General features: G+C 46.6%; 1 protein-coding gene across 30 annotated transcripts in view; it reads left to right on the top strand.

Moving 5' to 3' along the window:
- NCOR2 (nuclear receptor corepressor 2) overlaps positions 1 to 25,165 on the top strand; it is a 309,568-nt gene that overhangs the window by 198,569 nt on the left and 85,834 nt on the right. For all 30 annotated transcript variants that reach the window (XM_070762126.1, XM_070762127.1, XM_070762128.1 and 27 more), the window contains 8 exons: positions 7,985 to 8,495; positions 14,520 to 14,640; positions 15,498 to 15,726; positions 20,116 to 20,280; positions 20,636 to 20,775; positions 21,714 to 21,813; positions 22,896 to 23,000; positions 24,405 to 24,499. In XM_070762126.1, coding sequence (XP_070618227.1) covers positions 7,985 to 8,495; positions 14,520 to 14,640; positions 15,498 to 15,726; positions 20,116 to 20,280; positions 20,636 to 20,775; positions 21,714 to 21,813; positions 22,896 to 23,000; positions 24,405 to 24,499 — 1,466 coding nt within the window. The remainder of the gene's footprint in view (positions 1 to 7,984; positions 8,496 to 14,519; positions 14,641 to 15,497; positions 15,727 to 20,115; positions 20,281 to 20,635; positions 20,776 to 21,713; positions 21,814 to 22,895; positions 23,001 to 24,404; positions 24,500 to 25,165) is intronic.

A 25,165-nucleotide genomic window follows, 5' to 3' on the forward strand; every position in this document is an offset into this window, starting at 1 on the left:
ATAGTGCATGTACACACTATTGTACATGGGCGTGTGCCTACACCTATATTCAATGCTCTTTAAAAAATTTTTTTTTATTAATTTTCAAAAACAAACATAACAAACATGACATATAACATTTAGTGGAGTAATAATTGTAATAAAAAAGAAAAAGAAAAGAAAAAAAGTCAGTTTGTTATTTAACATCATCTATAAAATATGTGAAATTATCAATTTTAAAATAGTAAATATAAACGTTTATGAAAATCTATATAGAAATTTTTAAAAGAAGAAGGAAGAATTTACATTTATGTTGTAAATAAACATTCAATGCTCTTTACTTGCCCACGCTCCCCCATTTCTGCTGCACAAATCCCAGCGACCGATTAGGTCCCACAGAGTTCACCTTCTCCGGGTCCTGTCGACTAAGCAATGCCGTCTGGCGGGGCCCAGGGGAAGAGCCTTTTCTGTGGTGGCCCTGGCCCTCTGGAATCAACTCCCCCCCGGAGATCAGGACTCCCCCCACCCTCCTCGCTTTTCGTAAGCTCCTGAAAACCCGCCTATGTCGCCAGGCATGGGGAAATTAATATACCCCTCAGCTATTATGATTTATGTATGGTTTATGTGGGTTATATGATTGTGTTTTTTTATTATAAGGGTTTTAAATACTATTGGATTTGTACTCTGTATATTGCATGTTGTGAGCTGCTCCAAGTCTTCGGAGAAGGGTGGCATACAAATCTAATAAATAAATAATAATAATTTCCGGTAGGCCCAATAGGCCAATTTTTTGCCCTCCAGAGGCTTTCTTGGAGCTTGGAAGAGCAAAAATATCCTCCCCCGCCCCACTGGAGGACGAAAACACCCTCCCAGCTAGAGGGCACCCACATGCGTGCTGGAGCTGAGCTAGGGCAATGGCTTGCGTGCCAGCAGATATGGCTCTCAGTGCCACCTGTAGCACGCGTGCCATAGGTTCGCCATCATGTGTATAGGGTCTCCTGCTTGGGCAGGAGGTTGGACTAGATGATCTACAAGTTCCCTTCCAACTCTGAATCAATCTAATATGATCAGAGGCCTGGAGCAGGGGTAGGCAAAGTTAGCTCTTCTCTGACTTGTGGACTTCAATTCCCAGAATTCCTGAGCCAATCATGCTAGCTCAGGAATTCTGGTAGTTGAAATCCACATGTCAGAGAAGAGCCAACTCTGCCTACCACTGTCTTAGTAGAGGCAGGTATCTCCAAACTTGGCAGGTTTAAGACTTGTGGACTTCAACTTCCAGATTTCTCCAACCAAGCTAAGTTGGCTGGAGAATTCTGGGAGTTGAAATCCATAAGTCTTAAACCTGCCAAGTTTGGAGATACCTGCCTCTACTAAGACAATTTGAAGACCTCTGGAGGTGAAAATATACAATGAACAGTTGCAGGAATTGGGCATGGCTAGCCTAGTGAAGTGAAGGACCAGAAGAGACATGATAGCAGTCTTCCAGGATCTCAGGAGGTGCCCCAAAGAAGAGGGAGTCAAGCTATTCTCCAAAGCACCTGAGGGTAGAACAGGAAGCAACGAGATGGAAACTAAACAAGGAGGGAAGCAACTTAGAACTAAAGAGAAATTTCCTGACAGTTAGAACAATTAATCAATGGAACAGCTTGCCTCCAGAAGTTGTGAATTCCCCCACACTGGAAACATTTACGAAAAGATTGGATAGCCATTTGTCTGAAGTAGTGTAGGGTTTCCTGCCTAAGCAGGGGGTGACCTAGAAGACCTGCAAGGTCCCTTCCAACTCTGTTGCTATTGTTATTGTTATTGAATGCTCATCTTAGGTTGAAAGCTTGAGTGAACATCCTGGAGAGAAACTAGAGAAGAAGTGAGGTCTAGAAACCTGAAACTTGGGTTAGAAACATTAAGACTCCATTTTCCACCATACATTTAGGATGTTTATCCTTGGAGAAGCTTTTAAGGAACGGTAGTAGTCCTCCAATATTTGAGGGGCTGCCACAGAGAGGAGGGGGGTCAGGCTGTTTTCCAAGGCAACAGAAGGCCAGACAAGGAATAATGGATGGAAGCTGACCAAGGAGAGATTCAACCTGGAAATGAGCAGGAGCTTTATGACAGTGAGAACAATCAAAGGAAGAGAAGTTGCCTTCAGAAGTTGTGGGAGCTTCATCACTGGAAGCTTTCAAGAAGAGGCTGGACTGTCATTTGCAAGAAATGGGATAGGGTCTGCTTTTGGGGTGGTGGTGGACTAGATGACCTACAAGGTCCCTTCCAACACTGTTAATCTGTAATCTAGTTGAATGTCATTGGAGGCCAGACACCTGGACCTCTAAGTTGGAGGGCACTTAGCCCCCTGCCCCATCACACATCTAAAGGTGTGCGTTGTGTGTGTGTGTGTCTTCCAAGGGACCCACACTTTGCAAACCGCACGGCTTGCCTCGTGCTTCCTGGATTCTCTAAACCAGGCCTTTTTTTCCTTGGCGTCAGTTCAGTTTCTTGCAACGGATGCAAAACAGCCAAGGCTTTTCCCAGCGACCCACTCAGCCCCTCCCAGATTCTCTCCAGATTGCAAAGGGCAAAAGAAAAACCCCCAGTACAATAATAAAATTTAATATAATTGGAAGGAAGCCAAGATCCTGCAAGCTTTCCCAACCGAAATGGGGAGAATAGCACTTCTCTCCTCATCCTCTCTCTCTCTCTCCCTCCCTCTCTCTCTCTCTCATTCTCTCTCTCTCTCTCTCTCATTGTTTCTCTCTCTCATTGTCTCTCATTCTTTCTCTCATTCTCTCTCTCATTCTCTCTCATTCTCTCTCTCTCTCATTGTCTCATTCTTTCTCTCATTCTCTCTCTCTCTCTCTCATTCTTTCTCTCTCATCCTCTCTCTCTCCCTCCCTCCCTCTCTCTCTCATTCTCTCTCTCTCTCTCATTGTTTCTCTCATTGTCTCTCATTCTTTCTCTCATTCTCTCTCTCATTCTCTCTCTCATTCTCTCTCTCTCTCTCATTGTCTCATTCTTTCTCTCATTCTCTCTCTCATTCTTTCTCTCTCATTCTCTCCCTCTCTCTTTCCCTCTAGCAAAATGTTGGCTTGCTCCATTTTGTTTTGCAAAGGGAAAGGCGGAAACTGCCTTTCAGAGGCGCTTGGCAAGGAGAGAGACATCAGCAAGGCTTGGAATTTGGTTGGAGGACTTAGGGAATGGGCAGAGAGCTTCTAATCTGGGTGGATACCAGTCCCTGTTGAGTTGACCGAAGCCGAGTTTCTCAAACCTGGCCGCTGTAAGATACATGGATTTCAACTCCCAGATTTTCCCAGTCATCACTTTCCATCCCTTCAACATGGGTGGACATCACCTCCCAGAATTCCCCAGTCATCATGGGTGTACTTCAACTCCCAGAATTCCCTAGATCTTTCAACATGGATGATTTCTATTCCTAGAAATCCTCAGCCAGAATGAGTGATCTTCAATTCCCTTCAGCATGAATGGATTCCAATTCCCAGAATTCTGAAACTTGAGGTCCACATACTTCGAAGCACCATGTTGGAGAAATACCGATCCAATTTAAGCATTCCCTTCTTTCTGTCTTTTCCAAAATCTAATTTTCAGGAGAGTCTTCCCTTTCCCTTTAAGAGCTTTCTTTCTTTCTTTCTTTCTTTCTTTCTTTCTTTCTTTCTTTCTTTCTTTCTTTCTTTCTTCTTTCCTTCTTTCTCTCTTTTTTCTTTCCCCCTCCCTCCCTCTCCCCCTTCCGTCCTTTCTCTCCCCCGCCCTCCCTCTCCCGCTTCTTTCTTTCCCCTCCCTCCCTGTCTCTCCCTCTCCCTCCCTCTCCCTCCCTCTCTCTCCCTCTCTCTCCTTCTCCCTCCCTCTCTCCCCCTTCCTCTATCTCCCTCTCCCTCCCTTCCTACCTCTCTCTCCTTTCCAATCCCTCCCTCCCTTCCTCTCCCTCCCTCTTCCTCCCATCCTCTCTCCCTTCCTCTTTCTCCCTCTCTCTCCCTGCCTCTCTCTTTCCCTTCCTTTCTCTACCTCTGTCTCTCTCCCTTCTCTCCCTCCCTCTCTCTCTCCCTCCGTCTCCTGGTCCCTTTCTCTCTCTCCCTCCCTCTCCTTCTCTCCCTTCCTCTTTCTCCCTCTATCTCCCTGTCTCTCTCTTTCCCTTCCTTTCTCTCCCTCTGTCTCTCTCCCTCCCTCTCTCTCCTGGTCCCTTTCTCTCTCTCCCTCCCTCTCCCTCTTTCCCTTCCTCTCCCCCTCCTTCTCTTCCTCCCTCTCCCTCTTGCTCTCCCTCTTTCCCTTCCCCCCTTCCTCCCTTGGTTTATTTTGAACCACCTTCCAAAAGATTGTCCCATGCCCCATTCTTCTGGAGCATCCTTCAGCACAAGAACATTTCCCAATAAACTTCAGGAAACAATGACTTCATTTCCTTCTCCCCCCTTCCCCCCCCCCGCCCGCCACCCTTACCGCCCCACCCGAGCCCAGGGGCCTGGCTGCTCCTCCGTCCCGCCTCTGTTTGTGTTGATGAGGGTGGCAAGCCTCCCTTTTGAAGCTTGCACTCACATTCCCTGCATCCTTGCGGTGCCTTCCTTGGATCTGATCCCAGAGCTGGGGTGGAGCATGGAACTCTGTTCCCTGGGCTGCGCCAGCATTTAAAAAACTTTTGGATGGAGCCAAAAGGGAAAAAAAAAAGGATATAGAAAGATAGATGATCCTCCGCAGTGCCAGGAATTCCAGGTTGCACCAATTCCAAGCCGAGACACATTCTGTGCCCCAAACGAGCAAGGCAGTTTTAATTAAATTTGGGGACGGCTCACTTACCTGGAGGAAGGTTCCTTTCACATGTGCGCCCAGGGTTGTGCAACGCACCTCAGAAGTTCTCATGATGTAATCAGGTGTTTTTCCCCCGTTTATTTTTAATGGTGATGAAGATGAGGTGGCTCTATCCTTCTGTACCTATTTATCGAATTCAGAGCATCGATTGCAAAGAATTTCCAAGTTTGCTGTTTTCTTAAATTGAGCTGGTGGAAATTGCTCATCAACAATCTTCTCCCTTCCCCAAAGTCTAGGGCAGTGATGGCAAACTTATGGCACGGGTGCCGCAGGCGGCACATGGAGCCATATCTGCTGGCGCATGAGCTCTTGCCTGAGCTCAGCTCCAATATGCACATGTGTGTCGACCAGCTGACTTTTGGCTCTCACAGAGGCTTTGGGGGGGCGTTTTTGGCTTCCAGGGAGCCTCCAGGGGAATGGGGAGGGCGTTTCTACCCTCCCCTGTCTCCAGGGAAGCCTTTGAAGCCTCGGGAGGGCGAAACGCGAGCCTGCTGGGCCCACCAGAAGTTGGGAAACAGGCCATTTCTGACCTCCAGAGGGCGGGGGAAGCTGATTTCACCTCCCTGGGCGTTGAATTATGGACGTGGGCATTTGCTGTGTATTACTGTTTGTTTGTGAACAAAATAATAATAGTAATAATAATAATAATAATAATAGTAATAATAATAATAGTAGTAATAATAATAATAATAATAATAATACCACCGACTGGTGATGAAATACGAAATCCAGCATAGTGATCTCGTTTGCTGAGTTGTATTGACATAATAATAATAAAAATAATAATAACAACAACAACAGACTCCCATCTGCAAAGAAATCCTTGCAGCCTTCCAATTAGGTTTTTTATGTGGTTGTTTTTAACAGCTGCAATCTAAGCGATGTGAAATGCAGGTCAAGGTTGGTAGGAGATTAATAGCAACAGCCTTTAAAAATCCACTCCAGGAGATCCAGTTAATGTAGGAAAAGATCGGAAGCTCCCACCTCCCTTTCTTTTCCAACAGGGGCATGTTTTTTAATTATCGTGGAAAGGTGTAGGCTGCATGTTTGTGTAATTTGTGTGCGAATACCCAACCCTTTGAGGTCCTGGAAAGGGAAGAGCGAGCACACACACACACACACACATTGTGACTTCACACCTGAGGGTGGATTTTGATTAACCTACCCAGCTTTAGTGTAACTTTCAGGGCAGGAATCCCCCACACAGCAACTTTAAGACTTGTGGACTTCAACTCCCATAGAAGTACACAAGTCTTAAAGTTGCCAAGTTTGAAGGCCTCTGTTATAATGCTCTCTCTCTCTCTCTCTCTCTCTCTCTCTCTCTCTCTCTCTCTCTCCCCCTCCCTCCCTCCCTCCCTCCCTCCCTCTCTCTCTCTCTCTCTGTATTTGGTTCTGCAGGGTGTTAATAATTAATAATAATAATAATAATAATATAACAACAATAACAATAACAATAATAATAATAATAATAATAATAATAATAATAATAATTTATTAGATTTGTATGTCGCCCCTCTCCGCAGACTCGGGGCGGCATACAAATTAAAGTAGTTCTCAGATCAAGAAGAATAATCCAAATTAAGACACACAACCCCCCACCCCTTGCAGATGATGCTATCCTTCAAACACCCAAAAAATATATTTGCAGATAAAAATTCTGTGGCAGCCCCTCAAATATTGGAGGACAGCTATCCTCTCTCCTCTGGTCCTTCTCTTCACAAGACTAGCCCTGCCCAGTTCCTGCAACCATTCATTGTATGTTTTAGCCTCCAGCCCCCTAATCATCTTTTGCAATCTACTGACAAGCAAAATCAATGGGGAAGCTTCACTTAACAATATTATTTCTAATTTAGCAACTGCTGTCATTCACTTAACAACCGTGGCAAGATAGGTCGTTGAAATGGGTCCAAACTCACTTAAGTCTCAATTAGCCACAGAATTATTGGGCTTAATTGTGCTAATAATTTAAGGAGTACCTGTCATGTAAACATAACAAACTGAAGAAAGGAAGAAGGTCTTTCGTAGAGAATAGAACAGAACAGAATAGAATTCTTTATTGGCCAAGTGTGATTGGACACACAAGGAATTTGTCTTTGGTGCCTATGCTCTCAGTGGACATAAAAGAATATATAGATTTGTCAAGAATCATGAGGGACAACACTTAATGATTGTCATAGGGGTCAAATAAGCAATGAAGGAACAACAAATATTAATAAAAATCTTAGGATACAAGCAACAAGTCACAGTCATACTGTCCTAAGTGGGAGGAAAAGGATGATAGGAATGATGAGAAAAATATAATAGAAATAAAAGTGCACACTTAGTAAAAAGTCTGTCAGTGTTGAGGGAATTATTTGTTTAGCAGAGTGATGGCATTCGGGAAAAACTGTTCTTGTGTCTAGTTGTCTTGGTTTACAGTGCTCTGTAGCAACGTTTTGAGGGGAGGAGTTGAATCAATTTGTCCAGGATGCGAGGGGTCAGTAAATATTTTCACCGCCTTCTTTTTGACTCGTGCAGTCTACAGGTCCTCAATGGAAGGCAGGTTGGCAGCCATTGGGTTTTTTTTTGCAATTCTGATTATCCTCTGAAGTCTGTGTCGGTCTTGTTGGGTTGCAGAACCAAACCAGACAGTGATAGAGGTGCAGATGACAGAATCAATGATTCCTCTGTAGATCTGGATCAGCAGCTCCTTTGGCAGTTTGAGCTTCCTGAGTTGGCGCAGAAAGAACATTCTTTGTTGTGCTTTTTTGATGATGTTTTTGATGTTAGGTGACCATTTTAGGTCTTGAGATATGATAGAACCTAGGAATTTGAAGGTCTCTACTGTTGATACTGTGTTGTCTAGTATTGTGAGAGGTGGAAGGATAGAAGGGTGAAATCATGGTAGTTGAAAGTGAATCTAAAGCATGTTTTGTTCTGGGCTCTCCCCCTGTGACTTTCTGGCACCGGAGTGGGGGAATCAACCCCCTCTACTGCTTGCAAAAATCATAAGATGCTTCTCTTCAAAATCTCCACCGCCGTAGCCTACACCTCTTCAGAAGAGTTAAATAATGCATTGCAACTCACCAGCTCGCTACCAAAAAACATTTCTTTTTTTTTTTTTTAGGGCTCCTTTGGGACCCTGAGCGTTTGTGCATTGCAAATGGAACCTGGCCATCGAAATGAACAGTGTGTCTTTTTTTTTTTTTTTAAATTCCAGTTGCCGTTAATAACAGCTCCGACACAGACAGCCTGCCTTCGCCGAGACTCGACACCAAAAAGCCTCCCGAAAACGAGCCCAAACCGAATCCCAAGGCCGAAGAAGAAACGGCGGCCAACACAGAGAAAGCCACCATGTCCCCGGAAGCCAATGCTGTAGACTCCACCGGTCAGATGCCGGAAGAGACCGACCCAGGTCCGGCTGGTAGCGAAAAGCCCCAGGAGGAACCCATAAAAACAGAAGAAGCCGAAGGAGACCCGAAGGACCCAGAACCGGATGTGGCGGAGATAAAAATGGAGGAAGGGGGGAAGGTCCCGGAAGACAACAAGACTGATGACCAGAAAAGTGAGGCCGGTAACGTGGTGGGGGCAGAGGTAGAGGAGGCCCCCAAGTCGGAGAAGAAAGAGTGCCCCAAAGCCAGCAAAACTGTAAGCGCTGCCTTGGATAGCGATTCTAGTGCTACGTGTAGCGCGGATGAGATGGACGAGCAGGACCCGGCGGACAAAACCAAGTAAGTGAAAAGACAAGCGGGGCATGGGGGAAAGAAGGAAAGAAAAGGGGGGGGGTTAAATGCAGGGAGTCCTTGACTTACAACCACAATGGAACCCCATCATTTATGTTGCTAAGCGAGACTGCTGTTGAGTGACCTCTCTCACCACTAGGTTGTTACAGGCGAATTCCCAGCAGTTGTGAAGTTACGTTGCGTGGGTATTGAGGGAATCTGGAACCCTTGTTGACTTTGCTTGTCAGAAAGCCGCAAAAGGGGATCGCCTCTCTCTCTCTCTCTCTCTCTTTCTCTCTCTCTCTCTCTCACACACACACAGATGGCAGCCATCCTAAATGCAAGACGGTGGCCCAGCGTCTGAATTTTGATCCCGTGATCAAAACATGGGGACGCTGTAAGTGTAGAAAACAGTCACAAGTCACTTTTCCCGCTGCCGTTGTAACTTTGAATGGTCGCTAAGTGAACAGTTGTAAGTCTAGGGCTATGTACACCTCCCATGAAAAGCTAACTCTAAAAGAAAGAAAGAAAGAAAAATTAACCCAAGTGCTTTGGCATCCCTGAATTTTTATTTATTTGATTTTTTAATGCTGCCCTTCTCCTTAGATTCAGGGTGGTTTACAGCATGTTAGCAATAGCACTTTTTAACAGAGCCCCCACAATGCGGGTCCCCATTTTACCCACCTCAGAAGGATGGAAGGCTGAGTCAACCTTGAGCCGATGATGAGATTTGAACCGCTGACCTACAGATCTACAGTCAGCTTTAGTGGCCTGCAGTACAGCACTCTACCTGCTGCGCCACCCCGGCTCTCTGAATGTTTAATCTTTACAGCCCTGTAAATTGCCTGCAAGGGCTGAGGTGATTCTTCTCTGCAGATCTGTGATCCGGTTTTCAGCTGCGGGACTGGTTTTGACTCCTGGGTAGATCTCTCGGGAAGCAGTAGATCGCTTGGGGTTCCTGAAGAGATCTTTGGGAGGTAGTGATCTTCTAGGGCTGTGACGGTAAACCTATGGCACACGTGCGACCGGTGGCACACAGAGTCATATCTGCCAGCATGGGCGCCGTTGCTGTAGATCAGCTGCAAGGTGCATGGGCACCTTGGTCAGCTGGTTTCTAGCAGGCCACGCCCCCACCTGCCCTCCCAGGGGTCTCCAGTGGCCCATTTTGAGATCAGTAAGATGCTCGTGTGGAGGCTCTAGGAGGGCGTTTCCAGCCTGCAGAGGCCTCTGGCGGTGCGTGGGGAGGGCGTTTTCACTGTCCTGAGCATCCAGGAAAACCTCTGGCAGCTGGGGAGGCTGAAAAATGCGCACCGTGCTAGACACGGTGGAAGTGTGGGGGATTGCGTGCTCATGTGCAGGGGGAGGAGCATTGAATTATGGGTGTAGGCATTAATGTGCAGTACCCCTCCGCACTCCCCCCACTTTTGGCAACCGACCGGAAAAAGATTATAAGTCATTGTTCTAGGCTTCCAAATAGCATTGTAAACTAAATCAGAGTCTGAGTCAGTCTTCGGAGAGGAGCGGCATACTACTACTACTACTACTACTACTACTGCTGCTACTACTAATAACAACAACAACAACAACATCAACAATAATAATTGTTGGTTGTTGTTGTTATTGTTGTTGTTGTTGTTATTATTATTATTATTATTATTATTATTATTATTATTATTATTATTCCTCAATGCTCCAATTTATTAGCAGAGCGATGTAGGCACATCTGGGAGAAACCCGAATCTGAAGTCTTTTCAGGATTTCTCCACCCGGTTGAAAGTCCAATCTCTTGTCCCCAGATCCCCCAAGTTCATCACGTCGACCAATCTTCATCTGCCTGATACAGCTCCACGTGCAACCTGTGGCACACGTGCCATAGATTCGCCATCACGGATCTAGAAGGAATTCATTATGGCTACATGCAGACATCCCTCATGCAATGACCCCTCCCATATTTCCACTGCTAAGAATACATTTCGAAATAGCATAAAGTGTGGCGGGCCAAACCCCCCCGACTAAAATAGCTTCGGCCTGACAGGGAGATCACTTGGGACTCCCGGGGAGATCTCCGAGCGAGCAGCTTTTTCAACCAAAATCGATCTGCTGGGGCAATTCCTTGGGGGCGATCTCCGTCTTTGTGCAGTCCCCAAAAGCTGCTTTTTAGCTGGAAACTCAAAATCGTGTACGGTTCTGTTTCATTTCTGGCACTTTGTGGGAGTGATTCAGGTTTCTGAATAAATTGGGTGGGGAGCCTAGAAACGGAGAGAGAGAGACAGGACACGCAGCAAAGTCTGGCCAAGCCATTTTGTGCATTGCCTACATGCTTCCCCGGGAGCCATTGCTGGGAGATTCCATGAGTCAGGAGGTCAAGCAAGTTTGCATTGCATGGTCAGAAACTAGATCTAAAAAAACCCCCATCCCCAGGGCTTCCTCTGAACCAGGCTGCCGATACAGTGGTACCTCATCTTATGAACGCCTCTTCTAACGAACTTTTCAAGATAGGAACCCGGTGTTTAAGATTTTTTTGCCTCTTCTTCCAAACTATTTTCACCTTACGAACCCAAGCAGCTGCTGCTGGGATGAAGGGGTTTCTTTTTTCCCCCTTTTTTGAAGAAAGAAAAGGGAGGGGCTGCTTGGAGTAGGAAACATTTTGCAGAGAACAATGTGCTTGCAAAGGAACTGAAAGGGTGTCTTTTTAAGAAAGAAAAGGGAGGAGGGAGGGGCAGCTTGGGGGAGGAGGGTTTTTTTTCAAAGTTTTCACAGGCTATACATAACAAAAAAAAAATCAGCAGGCCCGTAGATATCTCAGGAGTGCCTGGAAGCCAAGAGTGAGCAAACTATGGGACTTCAAAAGAGGCTTGATTGATGACCCCGATCTTCTTGGGAGAAATTTGCACTTGGCTAATGATTTGTGACACCTCCTGACGGTAATTGAAAAGGCAGCTTCAGATCCCCGTTTGGGATCGATGCCCCACCGGCTGCGGTTAAAGGAGGTCAGGCGCCACCAGACAGTCACTTCCCGGACCGCCGGTCGGTTCTGGGACGACTATCTGCCTGCCTGCCTGCCTCCCATGGCTGAAAGCCTGATTTAGTGCAGCGCTTTTCACTCCATTTCCTTTAAACGCCTCTTGAAATCATATTCTCAGGCAGACTTTTATCAAGGGATGACGGAGCTGGGGAAAAACCGAGAGCATTCGAGTACAAATTTATGGCATTGGTTAGAAGCAAGATAGATACTCCCCCACTAAAACTAAAACATGTTGAGACTCTGGAAAGCGTGCAGGAAACAGCAGCAAAGATGTTTAGGGGGCTGGAGGCCTAAAATTTAACAGATTTAACAGAACTGGAAAGGGACTTTGTGGGTCATCTAGTCCAACCCCCTGCATAAGCAGAAGATTTTTGACACATAGCAGTCCAGTCTCTTCTTGAAAAGTCTTTCGGAATGAAGCTCCTACAACTTCAGAATTTTTTTTCCTTATTTCTAGCTTGAATCTCTCCTTGTTCAGTTTCCATCCATTGTTCCTTGTCTGGCCTTCAGGTGCTTTGGAGAATAGCTTGACCCCTTTCTCTCTGTGGCAATCCCTCAAATATTGGAAGACACCTATTGTGTCTCCCCTAGTCCTTCTCTTCCCTAGACTAGCCATGCTCAATTCCTGTAACCATTCTTTATATCTTTTAGTCTCCAGGCCTTTGATCATCATAAATAGAGTCAGATTAACAGAGTTGGAAGGGAACTTGTAGGTCATCTAGTCCAACCCCCCAAGCTGGAGACATACACCATTTCTGACAACTGGCAGTCCAGTCTCTTCTCTAAAGCCTCCAGGAATGGAGCTCCCACAACTTCTGAAGGCAGCTTCTGTTTCATCTGTTGATTGCTATCACTGTCAGAAAGTTCCTCCTTATTTCCAGGTTGAATCTCTCCTGGTCCAGTTTCCATCCATTGTTCCTTGTCTGGCCTTCAGGTGCTTTGGAAAATACCTTGACCCCCTCTTTTCTGTGGCAGCCCCTCAAATATCGGAAGAGTGCTCTCATGCGAAGTCGTAACGTGGGGCAAAATTAGTTTAAGAAACATTGAGACGTTAGCAGCAGAAACGTTGGGCTTCAATTGTGGCCATATGTCAAGGACTACCTGTAAGACAATGACATGAACAACAGATCCCATGCGGCCATGCCAACCTCCATTAACATCCTGGCCCCGGTGGTTTTTGGGTGGTGGTGGTGGTGGTGTGGATGGGTGAATGCCGCGGCTTCACAGCCTTCCAGAAAAGCTTTCGACAGCATTGAGGTGTGTTCGGTAGCTTCCTCTGGGCTACTTAAGCCAAATGGAAGGAAAAAAGGTCTCTAAAGATAATTATCGTTGCATATATATTTTATAAAGGCTGCTGCTGGCAGCCGGGAGGAATGAGAAGTTCAAGCTTGGGTCAGGCTAAATATAAATGAATACGGAGGCCTGTACAGTCATGCGTTAACTGTTGTCAGTTTGTGGTTCGGGAACAGCCAGGAGATGTCCAGAGGGTAAAAAACAAAAAACAAATACGAGCCAGGGAATGCCAAGCAGAAATCTAATCCTGTTTTCCCAGTTGGGTTCAAGTCAAACCCTTGGGAAGATCCCTGGAATGGTTGAATCTGTTCCTCTTTCAGCCGGTTCATGATCTTCTCTGATAAATCACCAAAGCTTACGGGTTGATGCTGTTGTCTTTTGGCACCTACATCAAGGATATATGAGTCAACATGAGGTCATCAGGCAGGTCCCAGCAATCTTTGTTCTGGTGGGAACAGTTCTCAAGACCCCATCTTCTGATGGGACGTTCCAACATAGAACTTCCCCAATCAGTCTCTGAAGCTTGTGCGGTTGTCTTCTGGCACCCACATCAAGGAGACTTGATACCAAATCATTAACAGGTCCTATCAATCTTTGTTCTGGTGGGAACAGTCCCTAAGATCCCAAAGCCTTCTGACGGGTCCTCAATGGTCCAGAAGATGGTTGGAGTCCTCATCTCTTAGCCAAAAGGGAAACAGAGCCTTGAGACAATTGTCTAAGGACTTGAATGGATCAAATTAAATGAAATTCAATGCAGAGAAAAGCAAAATCCTACACCTAGGTAAGAGAAACCAAAATCATACATACAAACTGGGCAAATTCACGCACTATAGCAGCGACTGCAAGAAGGATCTTGGAGTCTTGATGGATAACCAACTAAATATGAGCCAGCAGTGTGCAGCGGCAGACAAAAAGGCCAATACAACCCTGAGTTGCATTAACAGAAGGATACACTCTAGAACTAGGGGAGTACTAATACCAGTTTGGTCACCACACTACAAAAAAAACATTGAAACTCTAGAGAAAGTGCAGAAGAGAGTAACTAGGATGATTAGGGGACTGGAAACTAAAACATGAAGAAAGGTTGCAGGAACTGAGCTTGGCTAGTTTAGTGAAGAGGAGGACCAGGGGAGACAGGATAGCAGTCTTCCAATACTTGAGGGGCTTCCACAGAGAAGAGGAGGGGTCAGACTGTTTTCCAAAGCACCCGAAGACCAGATAAGGAATAATGGATGGAAGCTGACCAAGGAGAGATTCAACCTGGAAATGAGGAAAAAATTTCTGACAGTGAGAACAATCAACCAGTGGAACAGAAGTTGCCTGCGGAGGTTGTGAGTGCTCCAATACTTTCAAAGAGAGGCTGGACTGTCATTTGTCCAAAATGGTATAGGGACTCTCGCCTGAGCTGGGGGTTGGACTAGATGACCTACAAGGTCCCAACTCTAACAATTTTTTTTTTAAAAACCCTTGTGTTTGACTTTCAGCAACGTCAAAATTACAGGTGGTCCTTTCACTTAAGATCATACTTTGGGACCAAAATTTCCATTGCTAAGCCAGATGCTCTTTAAGTGAATAACGAATGATTTTATGACATTTCCCCCCATGGTGGTTGAGTGAACCTCTGCAGTTGTTCAAGCGAATCAGTCTGGATTTTGGGGCCAAAGCAGAGAGCTGAGAAGGCGGCTCTCCAGCAGGGTTGTTGGGTCTCTCTACAGGTTGCCAGCTGCCCGCTTAAGTCTCCTTGGTGCCCCCAATGATGCCCGGCTCCCGTCCTCACCTCAGAAGCCTCTGGACCTGAAGCAACTGAAGCAGAGGGCAGCTGCCATCCCTCCCATTGTGAGTCACTCTCCTCCTCTTCTCTTCTCTTCTCTCTTTCTAATTCCTCTTTTTTCTTATCTCCTCTTTCTAATTCCTCTTCTCTTCCTAACTTCTCTTTTCTCTTCTCTTCCTAATTCCTGTCCTCTTCTCTCTTCTCTTCTCTTCTATTCCTAATTCCTCTTCTCTTCCTAACTTCTCTTTCTTCTCTTCTCTTTTCTTTTCTCTTCCTAATTCCTCTCCTCTTCTCTTTTCTCTCCTCTTCTCTCCTCTTCCTAATTTCTCTTCTCTTTTCTCTTCTCTTCCTAATTTCTCTCCTCTCCTCTCTTCTCTTTCTAATTCCTCTTCTCTTCCTAACTTCTCTTCTATTTTCTCTTCTCTTCCTAATTTCTCTCCTTTTCTTCTCTTCCTAATTTCTCCCCTTCTCTTCTCTTCCTAATTCCTCTTCTCTTTTCTTTTCTTTTCTCTTCTCTTCCTAATTTCTCTCCTCTCCTCTCTTCCTAATCCTCTTCTCTTCTCTTCCTAACTTCTCTTCTCATCTCTTCCTAATTTCTCTTCTTTTCTCTTCTCTTCCCAATTTCTCTTCTCTCCTGTTCCTAACTTCTCTTCCTAATTTCTCTTCTCATCTCTTCCTAATTTCTCTCCTCTCCTCTCTTCTCTTCCTAATTTCTCTTTCCTCCCTCCCTTCTTACCTACCTACCTACCCTCACTCACTCACTCACTCACTCTATAAGGTCAGCTACCGCAGCTTTGGGTTTGGACGAAACTAGCTGGCTAACACAGCTGGTTAACACAGAATAACACAAACACAATCTGGGAGTGGAGGGATAGGGGTGCCCATTGCAAAAAAACTAACCCAGATTCTCCTTGACCCACAGATTTCCGAAGGCCCACTGGAAGGAGCATTACAGAGCGGGATCACCAAAGCCTTGGGGACTCCCCACACCGTGGCCCTTTACACGCAGCCAATCACCATGGCCCAGGAGGAGGAGGAGGAGGAGGCTGCGCCCACCAAGCCACCCCCATCGGAGAAGGATACCCCCCTTTGCTCCAGCAACAGCCCCCGGGGAGCTCTGCAGCGGAGCCCGACAGAGGCAGAGAAAGAAGGTGAGTGTGCTTTGGGGGCAGGGTAAAGAGTGCTGCGGGGGGGGGGGGGGAGGAGAGGAGAGAGGAAGGAAGGAAAGGAAAGGAAAAATAATGGAGGGAGAGAGGAAAGACGTCAGAAGAAAGGAAGGGTGAAAAAGAGGAAGGAAGTAGAGGGAGAGGAAGAAGGGGGAAGAAAAAAAATTAGAAAGAGGAAAAAAGTTAGAAGAAAGGATGGATAAAAAAGGAAGTAAAGAGAAGAAGGAAGGAAAATTAGTGGAGGGAGAGAAGAAATAAGTTAGAAGCAAGAAGGAACGGTGAAAAAGAGGAAGGAAGTAGAGAGAGAGAGAGGGAAGGGGAGAGTGGATGGGCAGGCAGTCAAAAGAGACACCTTGAGAGCTGTACTGCTTGGAACTGTCAGCATGTGAATCATCTCCTCCTCACTCTCCTCCCAGAAACCCCCCACTCTTCTGGCACTGATGATGCTACTTAGTTGGGTCATGAAACGTCTGCAAGAAAACAACGAAGCTCAGAAAGAACTAAAAATGCCGCAGTTCTCCTCCTCTTCCTCCTTCTCTTCTTCCTCCTTCTCTTCTTCCTCCTCTTTCTCTTCCTCCTCCTCCTTCTCTTCTTACTTCTCTTTCTCCTCCTCTTCCTCTTTGTCATCCTCCTCATCTCCCCTCTTCCTCCTCCTCTTTCTCCTCCTCTTCCTTTCTGCTCCTCCTCTTCTTCCTCCTCCTTCTATTCGTCCTCCTCTTCCCCCTCTTCCTTCTGTTCTTTCTCCTCCTTCTTCCTCTTCCTCCTCTTTCTTTTCCTCTTCCTCCTCTTTCTTTTCCTCTTCCTCCTCTTCTTCCTCCTCTTCCTCTTCCTCCACCTCCTCTCTTCCTCCTCCTCCTCCTCCTCTTTGTCCTCCTCCTCATCTCCCCTCTTCCTCCTTTTCTTCCTCTTTCTCCTCCTCTTCCTTTCTGCTCCTCCTCTTCTTTCTCCTTCTTTTCTTCCTCCTCTTCCCCATCTTCCTTCTTTTCTTCCTCCTCTTCCTCCTCCTTCTTCCTCTCCCTCCTCTTTCTCCTCCTTGTTCCTCTTCCTCCTCTTCCTCTTTCTCCTTCTCATCCCCCTCTTCTTTCTCCTCCTCCTCTCCTTCTCTTCCTCCTCCTCCTCATGCAATGGCAAAGCTACATTGTGGGCAGGAAAAGGGTGGCCAGACCTGGAGTAGTTGGCCTTGCTTCTCTTTGGGGAATGCATCTTGGGCTCACGCTGTACACTTCCTATGGTTTTCCCAGCCCTCTTTCCCCCTTTTCCACTTGGCCTTTGGAGCAGGGCTCCCTGGCCAAGAAAATCCATTTGGATGACAAATCGCCTCCACCGACATCTCCCTTGCTCCAATTCCAGGGCTTTGAGAAACAGCAGCAGTAACCTCCTTCCTGGGGACAAGTGCCGGGTTTTTCAAGGAGGGCTTTGAGTTACCGCTCTTCTTTAACCTTTGTGGGAAAGGAGTGTGTATAGGGTGGTGGGAGGAAAATCAGAATAAAATCAACCCTGGTTGAAACTCCAAAGCAGGGTCTTTCTCCCCTGGTTGTTGTTGGAAGGGGTTTCTCTCTCTTCATCCAAGCATGCCGCTATGAAGAAGAAATTACAGATTGACAAGAATTGAAAGGGACCTTGCAGATCATCTAGTCTAACCCCCTGACCAAGCAGGAGACCCTACACCATTTCTGACAGATGGCAGTCCAATCTCTTCTTGAAAGCCTCCAGTGATGAAGCTCCCACAACTTCTGGAGGCAACTTCTGTTCCATCGATTGATTGATCTCACTGTCAGAAAAATCTTCCTTATTTTCAGATTGAATTTCTCCTGTTCAGTTTCCATCCATTGTTCCTTGTCTGGCCTTCGGGTGCTTTGGAAAATAGCTTGGCCCCCTCCTCTCTGTGGCAGCCTCTCAAATATTGGGAGACTGCTATCATGCTTTCCCTGGTCCTTCTCTTTAATAGACTAGCAATGTTTTAGCCTCCAGTCCCCTGAACATCCTTGCAAATTGATCTTCTGTGTTTGACAAAGGCTTGGAGGGCCACCTCTTGACTAAAGAGCTCTCCAGCAATGTTAGGCCCCTATTTCCATAGCCCAGCCTGGGTCTGGTCTTCACCATCTCTGCAGTAGATTACCAATGCAGGCTCTCTTCTATTCTGTCTTGCACGGCAGCTGGCCTGTAATTAGTTCCAAATGAAAGCTCAAACACACACAGAGAGATTTCATAATATAACATGTTGACTTCTTGCAAAGAGCATCCTCTAAACTTCTCCCCTTACATACTCTCGGAAGTGCTGACTATGCACAGCTGTTCTCACTTCTTCTTTCTGATCTGTCTCAACTGCTCCTGCCGGCCCCTCATCCTTCTCACCCGAGCATTCAGGATCAGCTCACTGATCTCCTCCTCTTCAGTCCCTGACAAAGCCCCAGTTGGGGGATCTATAGCATCTGTAGGTTCCTCACACCCAGACTCTTCCTCTGGCTCGCTCTCTGACTCCTCTAGCAGCCACACAAACTGGCCGTGCCCAGATGGCCCCGGCTCATCAGGCTCAAAGTCCGTGGCTAGAGGGCCTGGCTGTGAGCCCACCACAACATCTTCCTGTCTGCAGAATAACACGGCAGCCATTTGAAAGAAAAATTGAGTCCCCAGCTAGATACCGTATTTTTCAGAGTATAAGACACACCTTAGTTTGGGGGAGGAAAATGGGGGTGGGAGAATCTACCTACCAGGTATTCATCTGGCTAGCGTCCTTAGTGTGTTCAGCTTCAATACATTATTTTATTCTCTAGTTAGGGCTGGAAAAACTTTCTACAGAGAGAGTAGCAATGAAAACAAGTCTGCAAAGACTTAGGGCTGGAAAAAGTCTTCTTCGGAGGGAGTAGGAAATCAGGAAGGTCGTCAGTTAGGGCTGGCAAAAGAAGCTCCGGAAAAAGCTACATTTGGAGTATAAGACACACCCAAATTTTCAGCCTCTTTCAGGGAGGAAAAAGATATGTCTTTTACTCTGGAAAAATACGGTGTGTGTGTGTGTGTGTGTGTGTGTGTGTGTGTGTGTGTATGTGTATGTCACATGTTTTTTTGCTGAATTTGAAAATTAAGGGAGACTAGGATAGATCTATTTCAGCCTTATTTTGGCCTCATCAGCTAGCCATACCCTCACTGGACATGAACCTGCAACCTTTGCCTTGTAAGGCAGAGAATTAACCTCTAGGCTACAGTATCCAATCCCTTCAGCTCTGCACCAGGGAGGGGTTACATATGCCTCTTAAGCTATGCAGTTCCCCAACCTGTCTTCTCTCCTGTTGTCCTTGGGAGGCAGCATAAAAAAAAACCCAACTTCAAGTTGTGAATCACAAAAAAGTGCAATTCAGAGCAGAGATTTCCAATCCGAGTTTCCAAGCTAGCTGAGGAACTCTGGGAATTGAAGTCCACAAGTCTTAAAGCTGCCAAGGTTGGAGACCCCTGATTTTAGAGTCGGGAGGAGAGGTTCTGCCAGATGCAGATGTTCACGGCTTCTTCTCCCCCCGTCCCTGCTTTCTCCTGGGGGTTTCAGTCAAGATGTCTGCATCTCCATTGTGGTGTGGTAGTCAAAGGCGTGGACTGGAAGAGAAGGGCCAGCGAGTTCCAGGGCCTGGTCTTGGGCAGGAAGCCAGCTGGGTGAAAAGCCATTTCCTCTCTCTCAGCCCTCAGGAAGTACTAATAGGAAGCTACGGTAGTTCTGAAGAAGTTGCCAAGAAGACTGCATGGGTGATGGGTCCACGTGACCTCCAGGAATCAAGACACCCTCAAAAATAGATCTATCTAGCTTTCAACCATTCATCCGTCTATCTGCTTGACTGTCTGTCCCTCTCATCTGTCTTGTCTTGTCTTGACTTCTTTTTCTCCTCTTCTTCTCTCCTCTCCTCTTCCCTTATCTTCCCTCCCTTTCCCTCCCGTCTCTTCTCCTCCCTCCCGTCTCTCCTCTCCTCTCTTCCTTGTCTCCTCTCCCTTCCCCTCCCTTCCCATCTCTCCACTCCACTCCTCTCCCCTTTTCTTTGTCTCCTCTCCTCTCCCTTCCCCTCCCTTTCCTTCCTGTCTCTTCCCTTCCCTTCTCTTCTCCTGTCTATTTAGCCTGCCTGCCTGCCTGCCTCCCTCCCACCCTGCCTCCCTCCCTCCCTCCCTGTCTGTCTGTCTGTCTGTCTGTCTGTCTATCTATCTATCTCATCCATCTATCCATTCTTCCATACATGCATCCATTCTTCCATTCCTCCCACCCAACTTCCTTCCTTCCTTCCTTCCTTCCTTCCTTCCTTCCTTCCCCCATCCCATCTCCATCCATCAAAAAAAATACAGTCTTCCTAGTATAGCCACTCTGTGACCTCCACTTCTTTTTTCTCTCCCCTGGTATAGAAAAACCAGTGCTTTTCATCCCCCTTCCAGATGGACAGAAGCAAACTGGAGAATCCACCGCCACCACCTGTTGGCCCCCAGTCCTTCCCTACCAAGGCTCCTCAAGGGATGTGATCCGCACCTCGCCACACACCGAGTCCCACGCATTTCAATATAACCCTTCTGGTGAGTTCAGCTATTCGGATGGTGGTTTGACTGTCCAGCCTTGGCAATGCCCAGAGGACTGTAATCTGGAAGACTGGGTTGAAAGGTTGCCAAATTCCAGATCCAGGACAGAAGCAGAAAACAGCAGAATTAGGATTGCAAGTGCAAACCCATGGGAGACTTCGGGTTTTTTGGCTCATTGGGACACAATAGTTGCAGACAGTCATGAGTTACTTGGGGTTGCCTACGTTCACAAACTCCAAGTTTCTCATCATTCAAGTTGGCAGATCTTTCTTAGAAGGACTGAGTTCAATTGCCTCTCGCCTTGTTTTCAACTCTCAATCTCTCCTCCCCCTCTCTTTCTCTCTTTTTACAGCAGCTCATGCCATTTCCTTGAATGCTCACGAAAGTTCTCGGACTGGCCCACCAAGGTTGTCAGCCATCTCCAATCCTCCACCTCTGATCTCCAACAAGCATCCCTCTGCTCTGGAAAGAACACCTGGCTGTATCTCTCAGGTAAATATATAACCCAACCTCCTGAGACCGTCCCACTAACCGTCCCACTAACCCCCAGGGGTGTCAGACTCTATTTCACTGAGGGCAGCATCAGGGTTGGGTTTGACGTGGGAGGGGGCAGGGGGTGGGGCAGCTTGATGTCACTCATTTTGGGGGCACCAGTGGTGGCCAAGACAAGACTTCCATCAGACCACCCTTATTCTCATTATAATCTTCCTTCCTTCCTTCCTTCCTTCCTTCCTTCCTTCCTTCCTTCCTTCCTTCCTTTTTCTTCCTTCCTCCCTCCTTCCCTTCTTTTTCTTCTTTTTCCTTCCCTCTTCATTGTCCTTCTTTTTCCTTTCTGACTCTTTTTCCACCTTTTCTTCTTTTTCTTTACTTTTCCTCTTTCCCTTCTTCCTTTCTTGTCCCTTCTTACATGCTCCAGTGCAAAAAGGGGAAACATTTCTCCTTTTGTTTTGTTTTTAGTTTGTTTTGCTAGCCCTCTGGGACTGCAGGAGGTCGTCGCAGCCTAAAATGGAGCCTCAGAGGGAAACAGCCACCCCAGCTCCGTTTTCGTGGGCAGTGGCACCACCAGCCATCGTTCGCTGCTTCCAGGGTGGCCCTGTGGGGCAGATTTAAGCACCCCGTGGGCCAGATCTGGCCCATGGCCCTTGATTTGACACCCCTGCACCAGAGGCTGCTACTGTTTCCAACTAATTCGCACGAGCCAGTGGCGGGAATTTGGCCCATTCAACGAACTGGTAGTGATGGCTGGTTTGCCATGTCCCCAAACCGATAGGGAGGGTAAGAGAACCCCACCCCTGGCCTGCACTAACCAATAGATCAAGAGGAACTATGGAACCATGCTCAAGAAACTTGGTTGCTACCATGCTTTGATTGTCAGCATCGGTCCCCTGCCGTCGTCCCCCACAACTAATGTTCTTTGATGGGTCTTTCAGGGGGTACCTGTACAGCTCCATGGTCCCTTCAGTTCAGAGCACGCCAAAGTCTCCATTGGTTCTATTGCTGTGCCTTTGACGATGGATCCCAAGAAGTTGGGTAAGATGATCTTCGTTCTGAGCTGGGGGCGAAGATTTTAATTTTATTTATTTATTTAATTCGACTCAGTGCAGCTTACAACAATATAGAATACAGAAACAATAAAAAGAAGTCAAAAATATAATCCAAACTCTAAAACCCTAATTACAACCCATAATAGACACTCATCAGCATGCGTGCATGACATTCATATACTTGGTCATGCTAGTTATTGATTCAAGGCCCCCCAGGCCTGTTGGCAAAGCCAGGTCTTTGTGGCCTTATGGAAGGTCAGTAGTGTGGGAGCAGTACGGACATCGGGGGGGAGTTGATTCCATAGAGCTGGGGCAGCCACAGAAAAGGCCCTCCCCTGTAGTCCCGCAAACCTGCTTTGCTTAGCTGATGGGACCTGGAGGAGGCCAACTCTGGGAGGTATGCGGCAGGATACACACCTTGAATTGTGCCCGGAGACTAAGAGGAAGCCAGTATAGCTCGCGGAGCGTATGTGTTATATGGGTGTACCGAGGTAAACCCATAACGACTCACGCGGCTGCATTCTGGACCATTTGGAGTCTCCGAACACTCTTCAAGGGTAGCCCCATGTAGAGCGTGTTGCAATAATCAAGACAGGAGATGATGAGACCCTGAGCGACTGTGCGTAGAGCCTCCTGGTCCAGGTAGGGCTGCAACTGGTAAACCAGGTGAACCTGGGCAAAGGTCCCCCTGGCCACAGCCGAGAGGTGATGATCAAAGCTCAGCTGTGGGTCCAGGGGGACACCCAAGTTGTGGACCCTACCTGAGAGGGGGTCATTGTTTCTCCCCCCAGAACAATGGATGGACAGATCGAATAGTCCGTAGCAGGGAATGCCCTCAGCCACTCAGTCTTGTCTGGGTTGACCTTGAGCCTGTTGGCCCCCATCTGGACCCTTACAGCTTCCAGGCATCGGCACATCACCTCCACCTGTTCTCAAGGCCAGAGAAGAGGGAGGATCCAGCTGGGATACCAGCTAGTGCTGAAACCGGAGACTCACCCAAGCAATTTCTTCTGCTGCTGCTCCTGGTATTATAGTATAAACTAAGGTGGTATCGTTCTTGTTTTCCAGTGCCGTTCTCTGGAGTGAAGCAAGAGCAGCTGTCTCCTCGAAGTCAAGCTTGTCAACCTGAAAACTTGGTTGTCCAGGCCTCGCAGGAGAGCTCAGTCCTTTCAGGTAAGCCTCTTCAATTGTGCAAGCCTATAAGAATAGAATAAATAGGGATAGGAAGGGAAGAGAGAAGAGAAGAATAGAATATAGAACAAAGTAGAACAGAATAGGAAAGAATAGGATAGAATGGAGAAGAGAAGAAGAGGAGAGAAGAATAAAATATAGAATAAAATAGGAAATAGAATAATTTCTACTTATGAAATGGAAATTATGAAATTATGAGTGGAATGGAATAGAAAAGAATAAGGAATAAAATAAGGAGCAGAATAAGGAGTGGAATGGAATAGAATAGAATAGAATGTATGAAATGGAATAGAACAGAATGGAATAGGAAAGAATAAGGAGTAGAATAAGGAATAGAAGAGAACAGAACAGAATAATGGAATGGAGTGGAATAGAGTTGGAAGGGATCTTGGAGGTCTTCTAGTCCAGACTCAAGCAGAAGACCCTACATCCGTGATGGCAAACCTATGGCACGCGTGCCGAAGGAGGCACAAAGAGTCACATCTGAGGGCATGTGAGGCATTGCCCTATGTCAGCTCCAGCATGCCAGCTGATTTTTGGCCTTCTGGAGGAAACCAACTTCCAGTAGACCTCTTGGGCCCATTTTTTGCCATTCACAGGCTCCAGAGGCTTTTCTGAAACCTGGGGAGGGTGAAAAACAGCCCAACGGGCCTACTGGAAGTCTGGAGGCTTCAGTGAGGCCTACACACATGCACAGAGATATTATTATTCATTTAGCAGTTTCACATATCGTTATATCTCTTACGTCACTATTGTTCTTACTTTCAAAATTTAACAATATTAGTACATTCCTTAGTTTTAACTTTTGTCCACATTTCGGTTAGAGCCATTTTGTCTAAGCCAGGGGTGTCAAACTCGAGGGCCACATCAGGGTTGTGTTTCACCTCAGGAGGCCGGGGGCTGGGGGTGGGGATGGCCAGGTGGGCATGGCCAGCTCGACTGCGCTCATGTCAGGGGCGCCTGTGGTAGCTTGAGTGCTCTACCCCTGAAAATGAGCTCCAAGCTCCATTTTCAGCTGCAACAACCTCCTGCAACATTCTCCCAGTGAAAATGGAGTTGGGAGGGTTGCAAACAGCCCCCCTGAGTTCTGTTTTCGCTGGCAGAGGCACCGCAGGCTGGTCCTTTGCTGTCTCTAGGGTGGCACCACGGGCTGGATCTAAGCATCCAGTGGGCTGGATCCCACCCGTGGGCCTTGAGTTTGACATCTCTGGTGGAAGCGATTGGGAGAAGCTCTCCAACCTGTAGAAGCAATGCTGGGCTCATTGCCCCATAAATCTGTTTGAAGTGCCTTTCCCCTCCCAATTGTACAGGGTCAGGCAGGTTGATGACAACCAGTAAAACAATTTTCAAAACTTACCGGCTCTTCTTGTTTGTTGTACCCTACAGGTGCCTCCTTGTCAGGAGGAAGCATCATTAAAGGGATTCCCAGCACAAGACCACCCTCGGAGTCTACCATCACCTACCGGGGTTCCATCACACATGTAAGTTTTCTCATTTTTAGAGCGGGGGCTTTTCTAGAAGTGCACCCGAAGTAGATTGGATGTGCCTTGGTGATGAGAATAATCTATAGGGGAGAATGTTTTGAAAGATGTTGTCAAAGATTGATGAGGGCACAAAAAGGTGAAGAAGACCTGGGATTGTTATTAGCTGCTATAGATCTTTGGCTGGTCTTGAAGCTAACTATATTGTCTCAAATGATGAAGAAGACCTGGTTAATGCCTACTAAATAAATGTGGTTAGTCTTTTTTTTTTAATTTAAAAATTTTTTATTATACAAATCATACAAATGTACAAAACATAGAAGAATAGTCAAAACAGAAAACAGTTGAGTATTATAACAATTTACAAAGTACAAACTTAGAAACTTGTAAAGGAGAGGGAAAAGAAGTAGGTGGGAAGAGGGTACAGAGGAGGAGAGAAAAAGATAGAAAGGACGGAGAACATAGAAAAGATAGAAAGGTTAAAGAGTTTGGCGAATGTCCGGGGGAGCTGTATTGAAAACGAGAACTGATTCCTATTTTATTAGCTCATAACCATGGTTCGGATTGGTCATCTGAGTAGATACATGCAAGTGTTGAATTAATCTAAGTGTAGAGATTTTAGGGAATAATAATGAATATTCTATCTGTATATCTCTAAAGTCTCTT

The sequence above is a fragment of the Erythrolamprus reginae genome, chromosome 10 (genome assembly GCF_031021105.1).
Source record: "Erythrolamprus reginae isolate rEryReg1 chromosome 10, rEryReg1.hap1, whole genome shotgun sequence".
Taxonomy (NCBI): Eukaryota; Metazoa; Chordata; class Lepidosauria; order Squamata; family Dipsadidae; genus Erythrolamprus; species Erythrolamprus reginae.